We start from the raw sequence: 19802 nt of genomic DNA, 5'->3' as shown, positions 1-19802 counted from the left end.
AGGAGAAGGAAGTGAAAGATGTCTATGCAACTGTGAACTTCTGCAAATAGCTTCTCCATTTCTCCACCACCCAGGTGTTTTGTCTGTAAAATCCATTCTCTTTTAAAGGCAAAACACATGTTTTTAGTGTATGTTTACTAGTAAGTGCTTAAGACTTGTTACAGGGGCATTGTAGGCTGAAGAGCTGGCTTGGGACTAGGAAATCTGGGCTCTATACCCTGCTCTGGCACTGGCACGTTTGGGTGACCTTGAGCAAGTCATCTCCATGATGCAGTGCTTTCTTTTCTGTAAAAGGAGGGCAGTGATAGAGGTCTCCTTTGTGAAGTATTTTGAGATGTGTGTGTTGTAAGAGGGGGATGGCTCCTGTAAGGGTTTGGAAATACTTAAGGCATTGTTTTTGAAAGCTGTTTCTTCTTGATGAGCAATTTAAAAATAGCCTCTGTTTATGTAGTAACTGCAAAATAAAATGCTCTGTGACCTTTTTTTTTGGCTCTGTAGCAGCTTGTTGGCATTTCCCCAGCAAGTACTTAGACTAGTGATGCTGTGGGAGATACAGACTTGTTATACAGCAGTTACCAAATTATTAACGTTGACTGTTTTCATTTTAATCAGCTCATTAAAGTCACAGGTGTTGAAAAAAGGGTGAAAAACCCTTATTAAATGGACTACTTTGTAGGGGAAGATCTTAGTGACTCTTAATTGATGAAAACAAACCACAAAACGGCATTTGGGGAGTTGCTTAATTTTAAAGGGATACTGACTTAGGGCATGGTATAGGCTTGTGATACACTCTAAAATCAGCAGAGCTTTGGATAAGTTCAAAGGTTTTAATTGAAAAGATTGAACAGAGGAGTAAATGCCATTGTCAATATACATAGCAAAGCGAGAGATGTCAGGGGTGAATGGCACTGAAACAAAACTCAGATGTTGAAGGGGAATTCCTCGTGACCATTAAGTGTCATTGTGGCGGGGACAGGCCTTTTTAGACCTGAAAAAACTCATTCTGTGGTGATGGGGGTCGCTGTGGGTGTCCGCAGTCTGCAGACCCTACTGTGGCTGCCCAGCTTTAAATACACCTGCAAATGCTATTGACAGGAATGGGATTGCAATGCTGGCTGCTGATTTAGAAAAGTAATTTTCTCTTGTTTTATGGGAACAATAAAAGAGGTCAGACTAAGAATTTAATTATGCTGGGGCTGGGGAGTGTTATTTTGCATCTGTTCCATTTTCAGTCTGTTCAATCTATCATGCATTTCTGTTGTCCTTGAGATTCTCAGTCTTCCATCTCTGTGGATGACCCATCTGCTCTGTTACCTTCCAACAGCTCTGTGTAATATTGAGCAATCTCTATATAAACTTTTGCTGCAAAACCTTTGGAGAACACGCAAAATATTTGGATCTGTTGTTGCAGTGGGCGAGATGCAGCGATGAGCAGCCGCCCCAGCCAAAGACAGGGGGCATCTGTGGGCGAGGGAGGAGGGCGCAGCGGGTAAGAGCAGGGAAGCGAGAATAATCCAGGAAACGAAGCTGCTAGGCCTGAGTCAGCAGGGATTTCTTCCTATTTAGATGTTCTGTGTCAGTGGGACAGCTTTGTACTGGTAACCTGCTGCTACACGGTCACATCACAAGATTGTTGCTGGGCTTTGAAGTGGAGTTACTTTTGTGCTAACAAAAGCAGGAGCAGGTGGACTCATAAATCAGCCAAGGAGAGGCGCAGCTCAGCTGTGTTTCTGTTTAATTATACAGCTTCTCCAGTCCAGCAAGTGAACTTCCACTTCTCCACATACTGGCCCCGAGCTCTATACAGCAAATATTAGATGGGCTTCGGGGGAGGTTAATTAGAGGCCTCTGATTTCTAATAGAAATGAAGGAGACTTGATTCTCTCCTCCCGAACACCTCCGAGTAGATGACTTGAGACTGTAAAATATGAACAGGCTCTTCATTGTCATAGGATAAGCCTCTCTCCTCTTTTTCTCAACATAAGGTTTGCAGAGAGAGAGTCTTCTATTATCCTTAGTTGGGGTATAGTGAGGGGAGGCTGAGGGGGGTGAAAAATAAGCCTTTGAGCACACTGCTCCTTTGCAGGTTGGAAATAGTTGTCAGACTTGAGGCCAATTACGTGTTGGGGAACGATTGCTTTGAGTTTAACTTAATTAAATTAGACAACCTGAGACAAAAAGTAGTTAATGAAGCAGAAGAGAATTTTTAGCGGGAGAAGAAGTGATAGTCGTTGCCCCCCAGCAAGAAGGAAGAGAGAATTGCTGGCTGCTGTCAGATAGAAGCAGGGCGTAAGGAAATTTTGTTTGTCACAGAAACAGTACTTGTGTGCTTTTGTGTTGATTTTTGTTGTGTTTTGGGGTATCCAGCAGAGTTATGAATTTTAATTTCTAAGTCTGCCTTTCTGAACGTATGTTTAAGGTCTTCCTAGTCTGAACAACTAAAGCACATTTCAGAGGGGAAAATTTTTTTGGCAAAGACAGTAGATACCATTCCACCTTAATATTTGACTTCTGTTATTTATTTTATCTAGGAATATTTTTGCTAAATTTTTACTGTAGTGTTATTCATGTCTGTGAAATTCGCTTGTCTGTATAGTTTAAACCAGTACCTCCAGAAAGTAGTTGCAAGCACAGAATTTCCAGTGTGTATCCACAGAAGAGACTAAAAATACCTGTTCTGATGCTTCTCTGAAGCTGAGTTTTAGCTATGAACTGAGGTCCACTTATCAGATATACATAGAGAGTATTAAGATGAAAATTATGTATTTATCACTTTCAGGATTTTACAGTTGCAAGTTTTATTGGCTGCTTCAGTCTTGTAATGCAAAAGCTGCCTTTTTAAATACAGAATTTTAAATGAATGCAGTTATGTTAAAATTTCTAATTTTCCCTCTTCTATTCACTGATGATATGATTTAAAATGCCAGAATATACCCATCCAAAAAATGTTTTTGAGTGATGTAAAGTGTTGTTGTTTTGGGGAACGTGTCCTAAAGCATGACTATGCCAAGAAACAGTTCCCATGTTGGGTCTCTGGTTTTAAGTTTTCAGTGCAATTACTTTCAATATTAATTTGGATGTCTCCATGTACTAGGGACAGTTTCTTAGAGTGCCAGCAGTACATTTACAGATGAGTAAATTATACCCACCTCACCTCTTGTTCCCAGCCTGTAGAGGTGAGCATGTGGTTGGCAGCTTTAAGAAGCTGGTATTTCTGTATAAGCTGCAAGGACTCATTCTTTATACTAGGAGGTTCCCACTGGAGTCCTTTGTGCTGGCCCTGGTGAAGACCAAGTTGCAATTGTAAAGCTTTAACCTGTTTGCTTTATGGTGGAGTCCCAGGGGTGCTCTGCCTGGGCAGTATGGCACAGCTCCGACTTGAGAGAGCACCCGTCAGCAGCCAGGGCAGGAGGGGGCAGCTGGTGTTGTATGTGTGACATAGGTTCCTCTAGGTTAAACCAGGTTTAAAAACAATGTGAACTCTTCTTAGTTCCTTTCAGAATACCTCCTGCTGATTTTTTTTTTCTTTCTCACACACCAGCTTCTTACCAGCATAACCTGAGGTGAAGCAAGATAAACTTTGTTTTTAATGGAATATGTGTCCACCAAAATATTGCACTGGAATGTCTAGTAGCTACTACAGCACAAGATCTTGAGGGACGTGAAGGATGCGATATTTATGGAGTGTAGCTGGAGAGGTTTTGGTGCCATGTCAGACTTATCTTAAAAGATCACACGTTGACCAGTGCCGGATAATGATCAGACAAAACTTTGAGGAGAGCAGAAAGCTGTGGGTGTTCCTGTGGCCCAGCCAACCAGACCTCCCAGCGCTCCCTCCCCACTTCTCTGCAGGAGACCCCAGCCAGTTCCTCTTCCTTCACCCCAACCTGCTCTCTTGGATCCTCCCTTAGGTCTTTGCCAAAAAATAAAATTGAAGTGCCAAATATTTTTCTTCCTGTAGTTCTGTTTTTCTCAAAGCTTTCATTAACTGTGAGAAGATTTCTCACTCTTCATAGCATTTCTACTGTAGAAACATGTTTCATAATCCCCCCCCTTTTTTTTTTTGCATGAGGAAAAGATTACAATACACGGTGCGGTCTCTGAGGGGCATGCATGAAGCAAGACATCTTATGAAGGCAGGAACAATTGGCTCCTAATCCTTCTTGAGTAAAAGGATGAATTTGGGTAGGGCAAACATATGGGAGTTGAATTATTTTACTCCTACATGAAACTTGTACAACTGCGAAGCTAGAATTGAACGCTTGCTAGATCACATATGATTAGTTGTCAGTAGACCTGCCAGAATCTTAATACCTCATTTAAAAGGTAATTATGAATCAGTATTTGTTGATATTATCAATCTAACATGTATATTTCTTTGAAAGAAACAAAACCAGAAACTTTCAATTTTAAGCAGTTCAAAGCCGTAGCTTGTAGAGAATAGATAGTTGACTTTTTACTGAGGATATATATTAATCTTTGACAGGATATTGTACATTTTGGTGAACTAGACACTCGACCAGGGAATGGAAACTCGAGGGGGATGTTTTCTTGTATAGTCATACATTTGGAGTTAATTTTAGCTAAGTAAAATAGATTTTAAAACTACCAAAACTTTAATGGATTGAGGGTGCCATCTCGTGGTTGAGGAACTAAATTTATAATTGAAAACCAAAAATGCCTATTTGAACATTTGTGGAGGAGGGTATAATACTTTTATTATTGAAAAATATTAATCATAATCAGATCTTCTGTAATGGACTACTCTTTTTCTTAGCTCCTATAGACAAGTTAGGTACTCAGGCAAATATCTATAATCTTCAAAATGTTTTGCATCAGCTTAAATGTAAACGATTGCAAGTATGTACTTATTTTTCACTTGCTTGTTTTGTTCTGGAATAATATATACAACATATCATTTGTCTTCGGAGAAGACCACTGCTTCAATAACCTTCTCTGCCCTGAGCAAGATATCATGATATACTTTCATTATGGAAACGCTAGTTTTCCTCTTGTTATTACTTTGACAGATTTAAAAGATTAAGTAGTAGATCTTTGTGGCATAGGTCTGCCTGAAAAGCAGATTTCAAGGAAAAAGGGGGGTTTACTACTTTCTGGTGCTGTTTATTTCTTTAACAATACTATTTTTTTTTTCTTTACACAGATTATTTAAAGAATCTTTTAGAAGAATCTGCAGACTATAGGGATACTCAAGGTAAATGTCTCTTTAGATTAAAGAAATAACAGCTTATGTACATATAATGTTTCTAAGTTTTAAATGCGTGCAAAATTCTAAGCCAGTAATAGAAATGTTTTCTATTTACTTCTATGTTTCTCAGCAGAGATACTGAAAGATTGCAGACTTGTGTTTCAAAAAAGTTTGGAGCTGACAGTGGTATCAGCTCACCCTTGAGTTGAAACCAAAAGATAAGAGTGAAGTTCCACAGGCAGCTTAAGCAGATATTTTTGGGCACTGCTATTGAAAGAGAGAGTCCTTGCATCTGTAGACCTTTCATGATAGGCAGTCTGGTCTACCAGCTGCTCTCCCCCAACTATGAGCCTTTCTGGCCTCCTCGTCTCTCTTTGTGCCAGGACAAGTGTTCATGTGGCAGGAGTGAACAAGATCAAGGAGCTGCTCTGGGTTATATTTAACCTGAGGAGTTCTTCAGTTTGACTTGTCACAAGTTGCACAAGCACGAGTGACTTCCACAAGTTTGCCTGCATGTGGGGGGAAAGGAGATAAGAGGAAATGAGAAGGAATAGTTGGTGATGGAAGAGGACAGAACTACATGTTTCATGGTAGTTTGGGATTAAGCTGGTTTAACTTGAGTGTAGCAATGCAGTGCACATTCAGACTGTTTTCTTCTTCCATGTGTGTGCCTCAGCAGTACTAAAAATGCTCCCAGTCGATGTTTCCATTTCATTTGCATGAGCCCCTGTGACTTATTTCAGTCTCTTCAGTGGCATTTGTACAAGCCCATTATCTTTAGGAGAGTTGTGCAGATGTACTTGATTGGACTGCAATAAATGAGTGCCTTCAATGCACTGAGCCAAGTTTGTTTTCTTACAGCTTTGTCTGCTGATACAGTACTCTGAAATTTATGAGTAAATATCTTAGGACATTTAGACATATTTGTTTGAGTACATTGAAAATATAAACAAAAAATATTTTGAATTATGACTCTTTAAGAGATAGAAAAGTTTGTCTTGCGCTTCTTATGGCTGTGAACAAACTAATATTTGTACTGCACATTAAATAATTGACCGCTTGAAAAGTGAGCAACTTAAATGTATATTTTACTTTACATTTTCTTGTGATTTCTCCAGCTTCTGTGTTTTTTGTAGTTGTACCTTCCACAGTATTTTCCTCTCCCTTCATACATCAAAGATAAAAGCAGAAGCTTAGTTGTAACAATAACAGTGTTAATTTTATTCATTTGACATGTTTGATAGTCTATCTTTGAAACTGGGTAAGAAAAGAAAATCTAATATTTACTCACCAAGATCTTTCTTGTGATAATTAAGCTTAACTTAGTTCTGGCTTTGCTTAGTTGTTAAATTCTGTTGCGGGGGGGGAGAGGGGAAGACTAGGTTTGGTTATGGTTAGTATTCTCAGGGGAAAAAAAAATTCCAAACACCACAGTTCTTCCTGATGACCTTCATTTGAATACATTACTCCAGCTAAGTGTTATAAGAATTGGAATGCTCTTCCCTGCCAAAAACCACTTTGTTTATGGACTTTGACCCTATAGATTATTTTATGTTGTTGTTTAGATTTGTTTAGTCTTGGCTCTATAAGTAGCCCTGCGATCCTGGAACTTTCCCTTCCATAACCAGCAAATTTTCTCCAACATTCTTCAATCTTTCTTGAAGTCGATGAGTAAGATTTTAAGTTTTTAAATAGATATAATAGCTGATAAGATGAAGGAAAGTATAACAAAAAATTCAGGTACTCATTCCTGTCATCATGAATTCAGCTAAATTTCCCTTTATTTTCTTTCAAGCAGATGGGAGTTGGGGAGTGTTTTAGCTGGAGCAGATCCAACATTTCCTAGTAGGAGACCACCAGCTATTTTTCAGCAGGCTCAGTTGACATCATGACATCTATATCTAAACTTGAATTTTGATCAAATGCTTGATATGTTTTGACTGGAGCAGCTCCAACACTTCCTAGTAGGAGACCACCAGCTATTTTTCAGCAGACTCAGCTGACATCATGACATCTATATCTAAACTTAAATTTTTATCGAATGCTTGATATGTGCTATGCCTTTTAACTGTTTGACTCCTGTGCTTGCATTGCCTTGGTTCATGAAAATCTTGAACAAAAATTCTCCTTAGATTGACTTAGGAGGAGCTTTTTGTTCGCACCTCAGTTTAGTTTCTTATATGGCTTCATGACCTTCTGAACCTTTCAGTTCAGAAGGCCGTATCCTTTAACATGCTTTCTTTCTGAATATGAACTCAACAATAAGGGAAGTATATACATTCTACAGTAATACGCTCATGATTATCTGGAAAAAAACCCCAAGGCTTTGGTTTTACCTGGTTTGGTAGGCTTCTCTGTGGACTTTTAAGCAAATGTAGTTCCTTTATTTGAAGTGCCTGACTACTGCACCTCTATTACTCAGAAGGTGCTAAATGCTTTAGAGACTACATTTTATGAGAGCATTTGTTCTAGCTTTCAGTTAAATGAGTCTTTTTTTTTTTTTTTTCCTACTTAAGTAAATTACAGATTTTTTGGATAAGAACCTTGGATGGGTTCTGTCTCATATACGCTCACTGTTCAGTAATTTACATAATCCTTTTATGTAACCCATTTTTGCAGTTACACCTTAGCATATATTGCAGTTGAGTTGCTAGCTATTAAATATCAGTACTTAATAAAATCCCTCGTCTTTGGTAATTCTTCTCTTTCAGAGACTTTTTTTTTCCTTCTGCTATTAAAGGTTTGAAATTTAGAAATTTGAACTTTATACCGTTATCTTGAGGTGCAGCAAAACTAAAGGCAGAAGAAAGAAATCGCAAAGATTTGCATAATTTTTCTAGGTAGTCTTCCATGACTGGCACTGGAGGCAGTTGTGTAAAATGGAAAAAACTTAATCTCTACAAAAATGTTGTTAACTTTTCTGCTGTAAGTAGAGACATTGAAATTAAAGTAATTCTTTGTGTGAGAAACTAGAATTTAATTTTGCTTGCGGACTGTTTTGATTAGCTGTAAGAAATGATTGACACTGTTGGTTGAAGCAATGACTTGCTAGGGCACACTTATTAAACTATGATCCAAAGACTGTGGGATCTATGGGAAGTGCCCCTGAATGCAGTGACTGTACAATCAGATCCTTGAATCTTGGCGGGATGTGGAAGGGCAATATCGTACCTGTGCTTTACATAATACCAATGCTATCTAGTCTGTATAACCAAAGCATCATTTCTTCATCCTTCAGATGCTCTAGCTGTTGTCATAGAAGTTGCAAACCATGCCAATGACATCATGAAGCAGGGAGTAAGTATTTTGACTTACGCAGCTGGTTGATTAAAGCTTTTTCTCTTTTTTCTTTTTTTTTTTTGAAAGTCATGGATGCAAGGGCAATTACTTACTTACCTTTTGCTTTTTCTCCCTGTAGGATAACTTTCAGAAACTCATGCAGATTCAGTACAGTTTAAATGGACACCATGAGATTGTACAGCCAGGAAGGGTAGGTTCTCCAGATGGCATTCAGCAGATTGCAGTAAAAGTGCAGCACAGATGATATGCAAGCAAAGTATTGAAGCTGGCATATACCGAGAAGCAAAATGGTCCATCGTTTAATTACTCGGTTCTAACAGCCAAATGAATACTGCCTTTCCGTATGTGTGTGGGGTGTTTTTTTAGATGTTTATCCGATGAAAACTTACAATTTTTAGAATATGATTCCTTGCCAGATCTTGCAGGCAGTTTTTTTTCCTCAAGCTTAACCTTGTATTTGTCATGGTTTCAAGTGCAGGGTGGAAAACTGTAATGCAGCCATTCACACTCACTTTTAGAGAAACCTAAGGATGAACAGCCTTTCTCAGAAAGAGAACCTTGAATCCCAAAACTTCTGCAGCACTTCTAGTGTAGTAGTAGTAATAATAATAAGCATAATAATAATAATGGCGATGAAAAAGTCAGCTCATTTGTATGGCTTGTGCCCTGAAAAGTTAGGTTTTTGAATTGCTTGTTTTAATTTGCTAGGTCTTTCTGAAAGAGGGAACGCTGATGAAGCTGTCCCGGAAGGTCATGCAGCCACGAATGTTTTTTCTGGTAAGATGCTGCATATGTTGCTGTGTGCCTAACACTAGTGTAATTTTAAGTGGTTAAAATATTACACCGCAAACATAAGTAACTAATAACTTCAGGTAGTGGAAAAAATGACCAGTTGTTGCTGTTCTGCTTGCTCAGTTCTAACTTAGAGAGATCATCTGTTGCATATGCACTCATTTTAACGGAAAACCATTTCTCACTAAAATGTACTGTTTTGAACAATGCTCATTTAAAATTTGAGCGCTTTTATGAGAAGACGTTAACTGTGGTAGTGCGAAAACTAAAACAGTTGCTCCATCCCATTTAGCCGTACCAGATCTTAAAACCTACAACTCTGCTGATGCTATTGCACCCTTCCCTCTCTCCCCTCCTCCTCCTCTTCTCCTTCCCCTGCACGAGCCCGCTTGCATCCTGAGCGGAGCACTGGGCTGGAAGTGAAGTGCTGGGTTCTCTTCCTGTCTCTGCTACTGTTTTGTTACGAAACTTCTGTTCATCTCTGAAGTTTCCGTTTCCACTTGAACCTTTTGTTTATCTCTTCTATCTAGATAGTAAAGCAACTGTTGCCATGTGTAATTTGTGGCATTATTGGTCCCCAGTTCTGGTTCAAATCTGTCTTGTAGTTACTGTAGTACGAATAAATATTTCCCTAGGCAGTCATGGAGTATGTATTCTAAGCTTGCAAGTGCCTGTCTTATGCTCTGAAGATGACTTTGTAGCATATAAAGCACCGAGATAACTGCAAATGATATCAGTTAAGGTAATACTCTCAAAAATCTGGTGCTATCTCAAGCTGGACTTCCCAAATCAGATGTTGCTAATTTGAGTGGCTCTAGCTCAGATTTTCTTTGTTCTGTTTTTTGGGGTGGTGGGGTTTTTTGGGTTTGTTTGGGGGTTTTTTTAGATATAAAAGGTGCAGGCTAGTGTTTATACCTTTAGACACTTAAGCAGTGATTTTTCAGTTGATCGTGTTGTGAAGATTTAGTAAGGCTTGTGAAACATTTGGTTATTTTGCAAAGAACCTTATAGCAAAAACTTAAGAGTTCAGTTTTCTGGTCTGTGTTTATGTACGGTAAATGAAGTTGGGATCCATGTGTTGAACAACACAGAAAATAGAAAAAAAAAATCTTAATAGCTGTTCAGTTAATGCACTGAATGAAGCCAAGTCTGGTAGAACAGGAAATAAACAGTAGATGCACATTTAAACTGGTAAAATTCACATGGTACATATGGATAAGTTTGTCCTTACAATCATAAATTGCTGATCTTTATTCTGCTATCTCCAAGTTTCTGGAATGTTTTGCTTTGTTTGAATGGTTAATTTTAATATCCTTTTAAAGTAGTTTGTTATACAATATAGCTGTGTACATCTTTGACATCTGTGCACTGTTACTCATGTGCCAAATGTATATTTACACAAGGAGGCTATAAATAGACACCTGTTGTTATCTAAATTCATACATGAAAATGTTTCTTGGGCTCGAAGTGGAATAATAGGAAGTAGAAGATGCTCTTCTGGACAGTTGATCTTAGTGCTGTATGAGTTCTGTACTTCCAGTAAAATCCATCTGAAATTATCTGTCTCTAAACAGTCTTCAGTCATTAAAAAGCATTGCTTCTATATTACAGTTCAATGATGCCCTGTTGTATACTACTCCAGTTCAGTCAGGGATGTATAAACTCAACAACATGCTGTCGTTGGCTGGAATGAAGGTCAGTCACTTGTGAAAATGAGTCTTTCTCCAAATCTATTTAAACTCAGGCCTTCAAATTTTCAAAACGCAACTATGTTTATTGTTGGAAAGAGATATTAAAGATGCTTATGTTCCAGAGCAATCCTACAGGCTTAACGTTTCTTGCATAATATGGCCTGTGGGATTGCTATCTAGGTTTCCCTAAAAAACTCTGTTGCCACAGGATCATCTCACCTGCATTTTGTCCAGTATTGTCCTACTCTGAAATAGTCTGCCTACTTATTTTTTGTATTGTATTTTGTTTAGACTGCCTCACTTTTGCCTTGTAACTGCTTTTTATTGCCCCCACCCAGAGATTAGGCATCTCTGCCTGATAAGCTTCTGGTGGATCAAGTCTCCATGGTTTATAGAGATCTGTTAACTGAGGGAAAGTCCGGCTTTTGTTTCTGAGCCTTCGTGAAAAACATCAAAGTTAAGCCCTGAGCCCCTCTGGGTAGTGATAACGGACATGCACGCCATATATTGACACGCTCTCTGACATGACAGTTAGTGGGAACAACAAACCGTCGCCTCGGGAATCAAGTAACTTGTCTCCGGTCCCGTAAGAGAAAAGCACTAAGTCCAGCTGCAGTGCAGATCCGGTGCCCAGGTCCAAGCTTTTGCAGGCAGAGCTGCAAAATCTCTTCTGCCAGCAGGTGTCTCGTGGTGTCTCAGAACCACTCTTAACTTTCAAACCTCCTTATGTTTGAAACTTGGTAGCTCAGAATGATCAACAGGGTGGTCCAGCCCTTGAGGGTATGGGGCAGATGCCCACTCTGGGGTACACCAGTAGGCTACATCTTGTCCTGCAGCAGCAGCAGTGCCTTTTTTTTGCCCAGTTGCAGGAGGTGCTTAGAGGGCAACGGGCCTGGGCATGTTGAAGCACAGCGGGAAGTGTTTGACAGCTCTTGAGCTTCACTTCCCTGTACGTCTCCAGTGTTTGTATGGGGCCACAGTGAAATAAAATGGTGGGCTGCATGTAATCTTAGTGTAGCTGGGCCCTCTGGACTGGTGTATGATCTCCTACTTTTGAGATTTTTCTCTCCAATGTAGCCCTTCTGCAATAACAATATAAGAGATTTTACAGTAAGTAAAACTAAAGCAACTATAAAAATACCGTCTTGGTTTGAATGTCAAGTTTTCTCTCTTGACTGAAGGTTAAAAAGCCAACCCAGGAAGCATATCAGAATGAACTGAACATTGAAAGCGTAGAGAGATCCTTCATTCTTTCAGCAAGGTAAGTCTTACAAATGAATGATGATTTGAAAACCATGTGATTTCAAACAGGCCATGAAAGCTTTTTTTTATAGCTTATTTTGCACTTATGTAATGAAAAGTTACCCTTGGCTAGAGTAATTACAGAATAGAGGGAGTGACAGATGGGTTTCTGGAAATAAGGTAGGCTTAAATTTAATAAATTTGAATTTATTTTTAAATGGGCTGGCAGAAAGGAAGCCTGGTCACATGTAATAAGTTTCACAGATACTGTATGAATTTGTAGTCTCTAATACAGTTCACCGTGACTTGTAAGGAAGAGTGCCCATTGTGAAGTGATGGATAGAAGCACAAAAACTATAGTAAATGTGGCTGGTATTTGAGCAATTTGGGCTTAAGGCTGCAGCTGGTAGGGATTCTGCTGTCCTCAAGACTGTTAACTGTTAATCAGAGTGAATAAAACTCTTGCTTGGTTCCTCCTTTTTGGCTTAGCTACACCTTCAGAAACTTTAAGTAAATTGAAATATTATCCTCTCACTGCCTTTCCTTGAGAGGAACAAGAACTCAAATTGTTTCAATTCAATTAATTTTAAGCTCTGCTTTTCAGTATTTTTATGTTCTTCCGAAGTTACTGATATGCTCTGTCAGTGCATTAACAGGACAGGATATGAAGCATGACAATACATTTTGATATTATTATTGGTAACCGATATAAATTGGAAGAAGTCATCCTGGTCTTCTAGCTAAAATAACAGTGTAGCTGAAACAAGAAATGGATCTCGGTGAACCTGAAATTATAGAAATGGCAGCAATTACTGGAATGGTGCTTGTCTTTACCAGAAAACCAAATTCTGCAAGTAGCAGCAAAACAATACCACTAAACCAGAGCAGCTCTGGTCTGCCTTCACCGAGATGCCTTTAGCAAAGACCTGGTTTTGTGGATTGTTGTTTTTACTGTGTTTGAGTTGGAGTTTTATATGTTCTGACATTTGTGACAGTGCTGATACCAATGAAGAAAGACGTGTTTTCTCTTTTGTTTAGCAAAGCTGAGCAAGGGCAGACTGCTTCTTTTTGTGTGATCTTGTAAATACCGACATGAGGATGTCTGCACAAAGATAACAGTATCTCTAGCTGAGGGGTAGACCAAGGTTAACCTTGTCAAAGTAGCCAAAGGAAGTAGCTCAATTGTCTGAGCAGTAGTTATTTATAACAACAGACTTGAAAAGGAGTATTTTTGTATTTTTCCAACAAATTTAAATGTTTCTTATTGTTCTTTTGCACATTGGGAAAAAAAGATGCATTTCACAGTTTAGGGTACAATTCTGCTCCGGTATAATATGAGCAGGTCCGTGCTGCTTGGGTGCCTTGGTGACTGGGTGTCACACAGATACATGAAGACATTTATGGGATTGCAGTAGGCAATGTGGATTTATCTCTGCTTCACTTGAAACAAGCATTTCACTTTTAATTCAGTTGTTTTAAAAAATTGTAAAAAATCACTGGAACTTGTGAAAAGATTATAATCTTTAAATACAACCTACCTATTTTCCACAAAACAGGATAGACTTTGTCTTTTTGAGGAACTGATTAAGTGGTAGATTAAAAGCAACTCCTGTGAAATACATGCTGGTCCGTAGGGGAAAACCCCTGTATATAACATTGTCACCAAGTTGGGCAGAGTTTGTGACATGCTTTTGTCTTGACCTTGAAATTACTGGAATTACCCTCACGTTACCAACTAAAGCTGCGCTGATTTGCTCTTTCTTTTTTAGTGTTGTTGATCTTGCGTCTTCGGAGAGCGTTCAGCTCCGTTATTTTTATACTTGCTGGAAGCTATGTGTGTGCAAGAGCCCTAAGTTACATAACAGTGAAAGAGGTTGCATTTGCTTGGGATGAAGGAGGTGCTGGGGGCCCCAGGTGTAAATGAGGATTTTCAGATTGTTATCTGTTTGTAAGAGAGGCCTGGGTCTGTTGTGGTGTAGGAGGGAAACAAGTGAAAAACTACCAGCAATAGGTGCTTGCATATATTTTTTCCCAATTAATTATACTGTTCCTATTGATAAATATCCTGGATGTGAAGAGAATCAGTATCTTGTCAATACAGACTGCATCTTCCTTTTGATGATACCTCATTCCTAACAGCTTCTTGGCTCCTGTGTGGTAAAAATCTCAATTACAACACTGTTCAAATTAATCTTACAGACATTGGAGACAAATTTCACTTCTGTGTTTTTTTCAAATAATAAGCGTGATGTGGAGTGTACACTGAAGAAGAGATTCTGAAATGATCCTGGGGGCAGAGACAGGGAGGGGAGCAATTAAGCTGGTGAAAGATTGCTAGTAATAAAATGTAAACCAGTTAATAACTGAAGTATAGATTAATGCCCAGACAAGAGTCTTTGTCACTTCAGGTTTAGTTTTACTGACTCCATTAGTATTCTGCTTTATCTAGTCTGGGTTGAGGTTTCAGTTTTCCTGGGATATCTGTAGGAATGTGTATTGTTTTACATGGTACAATGCAGTATTGTACTAGAAATCTCTTAATCAGAGAAACAAGTTAGCACATCTGCATGATACAGCACTGTGCAGAAGTAAAGCTTTGGTCCTGAAAACAATAGTCGTGCCAGCCTGATGTGGTCTGAGGCCAGCTGGCCCCATCCCCCTCAATAAGGCTAGGGAAGAGCTACCCCAGGCAGACATAGCTGCATCGCCTCCCCTAACATAAGGATAGCTCATGCAAGACTAGCTCAGCTGGGAGAGGTGCCCTAAGGCTCTGATCCTGGAAACTACAGGGTTGTACTTCTGTGAGCCCTTCTTACTGTGAGCTGCTTACTCCACTGGGCAGCTGCGACACGTGGTCCTAGCACACGGTTGCCAGTAATAACAATTGCTGGGGCTCCCTGCAGTCCATTTAAAAGTTCTCTGCTGTTTTGTTAAAGAAAATCTTAAATAAAAAAAGAAAACCCTAAGAAAACCTTGCAATTTTAGTAAACAAAACAGCTTTTGGAAGGATGGAACAAATAATGGACCTGCAGTGAGGGAGGTGGTAGGGCTGTGCAGCTGTAGGGGAGGGCTGGGAGTGACAGCAGAAGAAACACTGCCTATTTTGCTGCAGCAAACCATTACATCAGTTGAGTTGCCGATGGCACCGCCTTTGCTCTTAAGTTCTGAAGGATTGTAAACAACCCTAAAGGCTAGCACTAGCAAACCTACCAAGTGCAAGCTCCCCAGTGAAATATTAGGTGATAAGCCATGTAGCTCATTATGCAAGCAGCCCTATATGTAGCAGTCCCCACATGATGGGGGATGCTTAAATCTCCAAAAACTGGTCTGACTTTAAATTTAATTATTTAATATAGTTTTAGGAACCTAATTAAATGTAACCAGATTTTGAAAACGCCAAAGGATTTGATTAGAGTTATGAATGTTACGTAGCTAATGCAGACCAGTTGTTCTTACCAGATGAGGAAGCAAAGGTAAATAAACCGAACAAAATGTTCCACTCAGAGTGTGAGATATTGGGACAGACAATAAGACATTGCTTTGCCCTTGCTTGTATCTTATTTCCTCTCCTTTTGTTCTGATTTTGTTGCTGTATGCGCTAGATCGGTTTTTTCCCCTTGTGCCTCACAGGCTTCCCCCATGTTTACCTTACCAGATCTGTCCTCTCTGATTCTGTATAGTACTCAGTTTCATCTAGTTCAAAACCCCAGCTCAAAGTATTTTACTTAAAGGTTCAAAGATGATCAAAGCTTCCAAATTCACTTACAAAAGCCATTAAACAATAATTGGTGTTGCACACCTAATTTGTGTAAATCATTGCTTTCCTCATCCCTAACTTTCCTTTTAATGTATTCATCATGTTCAATTCCTTGGTTTAAACAAATTAATTTATTTGATACTATTTAAGAAGTGGGGAATAAAAAAAATATTGGTAGTAGATAGTGGTTTAAATTTTAGAAGCCCTTTTAAAGCTGGCATGGCATCTTAATCAAGCGGTCTAGCTGTTCTGCCACAAAACTGCCTCTTCCTTCCTCAGAGCACCCTCCATGGTGCTGGCACAAGTAGTTGTTCAGCTGTGTGATGAACCCAGTCGGTAAATTGATCCAGAGGAAGGGCAGGTCGATGGCTTGCTTGAGTTGTTTCCCAGTCCAGCCCACTGCACTTACAGCTCGCTGTGTAGCCGTGTGTGTTCTGGCTTGAGGGAGAAAATAAGACCTAGTGGCTGAGGGGGAGTATAGTAGGCTGCCCTTTGCGGCGGCAGCAGCATGGATTTTTACTATGTGAAAGTAGTGGTGGGCCCATGGCCTCAGGAAGTGCTTTGGCATTGCACGTAATCCAGTATAGCTGCAGGTTCCTGCTGTGCCAGGCACTCCTTGTCCTCCCTGCTCCCCGTGCCATGCCACTTCAGCCTAATGCTTTCCTTACACTTGGTTAGTGATCCACCAGCTGTGGGATAAAGAGATACAGTAAGGTCATCTGTTTATCTCTTTGGGTTAGCTAATCCAATAGAAAAATCTGGGAAAAAAAGAATTATTTCAAAGCAGCGTGACCTGGTAGGAGCAAACAGTCAGGAGCATAAGGCTGGGGAAGAGACAGCATGTTTTTTCTGACAGAAGCTCGGGGCTTCACAGGGTTGGGTATAACAAACTGCACCCTGAGACAGAAGGAAGAGGGGGGGGAAAAAAGGCTTGCTGAAATTTCAGAGTCCCTCTCAAGAGGGAGGGCCCATGCCTTTGTTCTGGGAGCACCATTTACACCAGTGTTACTCAAGCTATTCAAGGGTCCAGGGAGAAGGGGGAAGCAATGACATACAAGCCTTGAAACAATCACAGGGTATTTTGGAAGGAGGAAAGGGAGGGAATCCACATTATAACAACAGACACAGAAATCTTTTTTTAGTATTAATCAAGACAAATAACTGACACCGTGCAGACAGTTAAAAAATAATGCCAGTTTCAGTAGGAACTGGAGACAGCCTATAAAACTGAAATTGCAAGAGAGTTAAGTCAATGTGTAATAAAGCTAATGGAATTCTAATCAACACTTGCTTCTTAGTTTTAGATGTTAATAATAATAAAGTGATTTTTTTTTTTTTTACTCCAACAGTTCTGCTACAGAGAGAGATGAGTGGTTAGAAGCTATCTCCAAGTCAATTGAAGACTATACAAAAAAGAGAATCACATTTAATCCTAGCAAAAGTCTTGAAGAGGTATATCACACCATTATTGTTGGTTTGTTCCCTTTCTGAAAATAAAGTTTATTTGCAGGTGTTTAGAGAAACAAGAGGCATTCCATGATGAATAGTAAAACAGGATGGTAAATGATAAGTGAACAGATGATAGAACAGAATCGTATTTCATAATGTTATCTACTTCATAAATTTAAAATTATTTTCTTCCAAAAAACCGAAACCAGCTTTCTCAATTCTCTCGGTAATCTTGCGAACAGAAAGATGAAATGAAAAGATTTTAAAATATAGCAGCTATTGATATAAATAGGCTGGTAAAGCTTGAAAGGCACACAGCCTTTTTGAACTAATTAAATCCAGCTCTGTCTGCAGGCTTGCATTATAATGGTCACTGATGAAATAGTAGATAACATTTAAGACCATGACAATTTCTCAGAGGCGGCTTTCCAACACCATTAGAGTTAACCTATAATCACTGATAAATATTAATCTTATTTTTCATCACTGAATGTAATGGTATTCTGCCTGTGTTCTCTCAGGCAGATCCAGAAAAACAGGAAGAAGATAGTCCGCTGGGATCAAAGGCTCCAATCTGGATCCCTGATACTAGAGCCACTATGTGTATGATCTGTACAAGTGAATTCACATTAACGTGGAGAAGGCATCACTGCAGGGCATGCGGAAAGGTTGGGCAACTTTGTAACTACCTTTTCAGTTAAGTCATTCAGGTTCCTTGTGTGACAAATCCAGACGGAGCCTGATCGCACCTAAACGATTCTTTCAAGGGAACACTGTATTATGACACAAGTATATGGATTAAAAACAACATGTTGGGTTGTTTGTTTGTGGTTTGGTTTTTTTTTTAGAGTAAGGTGTTATGACAGACCAGTGTTCAACCTTTTAACCTGTTACATGTTTCTTATTTTGCATTTTGGAGTACTGTTTATGGTTGTCTTCTGCTTCTGCAATTACATAGTACAAACGAAGAATGTTAGTTGAAATGAGAAGAATATCTTCCTCGCTAATTTTCATAAGAAAAATAATGATTTTGTTTTTAAGTTAGTACCAAACTTACTTTATATTTAACATTTATGAAAGGTATATCTAATAAACCTTTATTTTTCTTGTTTTAATTAAGTGAGAATACAGAATTCAATGCAGTTGAGACATCTGTGTTGTGGAGAAATAGTCAAGAGAGCAATGACTATTTTTAGTTATTTCTTTAAAAGCTTATGATTTAAACAGTTCAGTAACACAGTAGGCTTATTCTACTTTTCATGGATTGTTAACATTGGCTTATTGACTTGTGTAATTCAGTGATTTTTTTTCTGTTTAAATTTTTATCATTTAGAGGAGGAAAGAGCAGCATGTTGAACATAAGGACGTAAGGAAAAGCCAACATCTTAAACCATTTTCAATGTAAAATACTGCCTATTTCAGGATCTGTTATGGGATTAACAGCACTGAAGTGAACATCTTTGAGCATTTGGTGATTTACAGGTGCACATCATGTACAATAATGCTTTTATCTGTTTCCAGATTGTCTGTCAAGCTTGTTCATCAAATAAACATGGTTTAGACTATATGAAAAACCAACCAGCAAGAGTATGTGATCATTGCTTCAGGGAGCTACAGAAACAAGGTAAAGAAAATCTGCACAAACTGTCTGTCTTATTTTTGTGGCCCTTATTAACATGGTATGTCTGTGCCTCATCTTTACTGCTGGGTTCAAGTGCCGAACTCTGCTAGTGCCTGAAAAGCGATAGGCATAGAATCAATAGAATCATTTAGGCTGGAAAGGACCTTTAAGATCATCAAGTCCAACCGTTAACCTAGCACTGCCAAGTCCACCACTAAACCATGCCCCTAAGCACCACACGTCTTTTAAATACCTCTAGGGATGGTGACTCCACCCTTGACAACCCTTTCGATGAAGAAATTTTTCCTAATACCCAATCTAAAGGCATCTGAGGTTATAAGAGCCCAGACAAGTTTCTGTGGAGTAAGTTAGGAAGTGAATTTGCAATACATTGGCTCTTCCTTCCAGAAACATGCATGCATTTGCCCTATGATAATGACATGTAGCTTATGCTGCTTTCTTTTTGAGATAACTAGTGTTACATGGCTTTTCATTAATCACAGGGTACAAGTGTACCTTAAAGTTCTTGCAGTTAATCATGAGCTCCCAGTGGGTTCATGTGCACTTTTACTCTCTGTAACTTGCATGCCTGTAAACTTCATTTTTGCCAGTTAAGCTGCTGAGATAGCTGAAGTTCTGGGGCTCTATAAAGACATAGGCCTTCATCTTACAGAAGCTGAGTCTCTTCAGCTTCAAGCCTTGGCTCATCTGGAATTCAAGAAGTTGGCATATCTGCACCTC

General features: G+C 39.1%; 1 protein-coding gene across 3 annotated transcripts in view; it reads left to right on the top strand.

Moving 5' to 3' along the window:
- FGD6 (FYVE, RhoGEF and PH domain containing 6) overlaps positions 1-19802 on the top strand; it is a 74676-nt gene that overhangs the window by 45475 nt on the left and 9399 nt on the right. For 2 of the 3 annotated variants that reach the window (XM_076334734.1, XM_076334727.1), the window contains exons 9-17: positions 5165-5215; positions 8448-8506; positions 8628-8699; positions 9218-9286; positions 10913-10996; positions 12174-12253; positions 17341-17443; positions 17962-18108; positions 18962-19064. In XM_076334734.1, coding sequence (XP_076190849.1) covers positions 5165-5215; positions 8448-8506; positions 8628-8699; positions 9218-9286; positions 10913-10996; positions 12174-12253; positions 17341-17443; positions 17962-18108; positions 18962-19064 — 768 coding nt within the window. Of the gene's footprint in view, positions 1-5164; positions 5216-8447; positions 8507-8627; positions 8700-9217; positions 9287-10912; positions 10997-12173; positions 12254-17340; positions 17444-17961; positions 18109-18961; positions 19065-19802 lie in introns of those variants that run through there. The other variant, XM_076334742.1, reaches the window with a different exon arrangement.

The sequence above is a fragment of the Aptenodytes patagonicus genome, chromosome 1, assembly GCF_965638725.1.
Source record: "Aptenodytes patagonicus chromosome 1, bAptPat1.pri.cur, whole genome shotgun sequence".
In the NCBI taxonomy this organism is placed as follows: domain Eukaryota; kingdom Metazoa; phylum Chordata; class Aves; order Sphenisciformes; family Spheniscidae; genus Aptenodytes; species Aptenodytes patagonicus.
The sequence above is the reverse complement of the archived record's forward strand: the minus strand, read 5'-3'. Positions and strand labels throughout refer to the sequence as shown.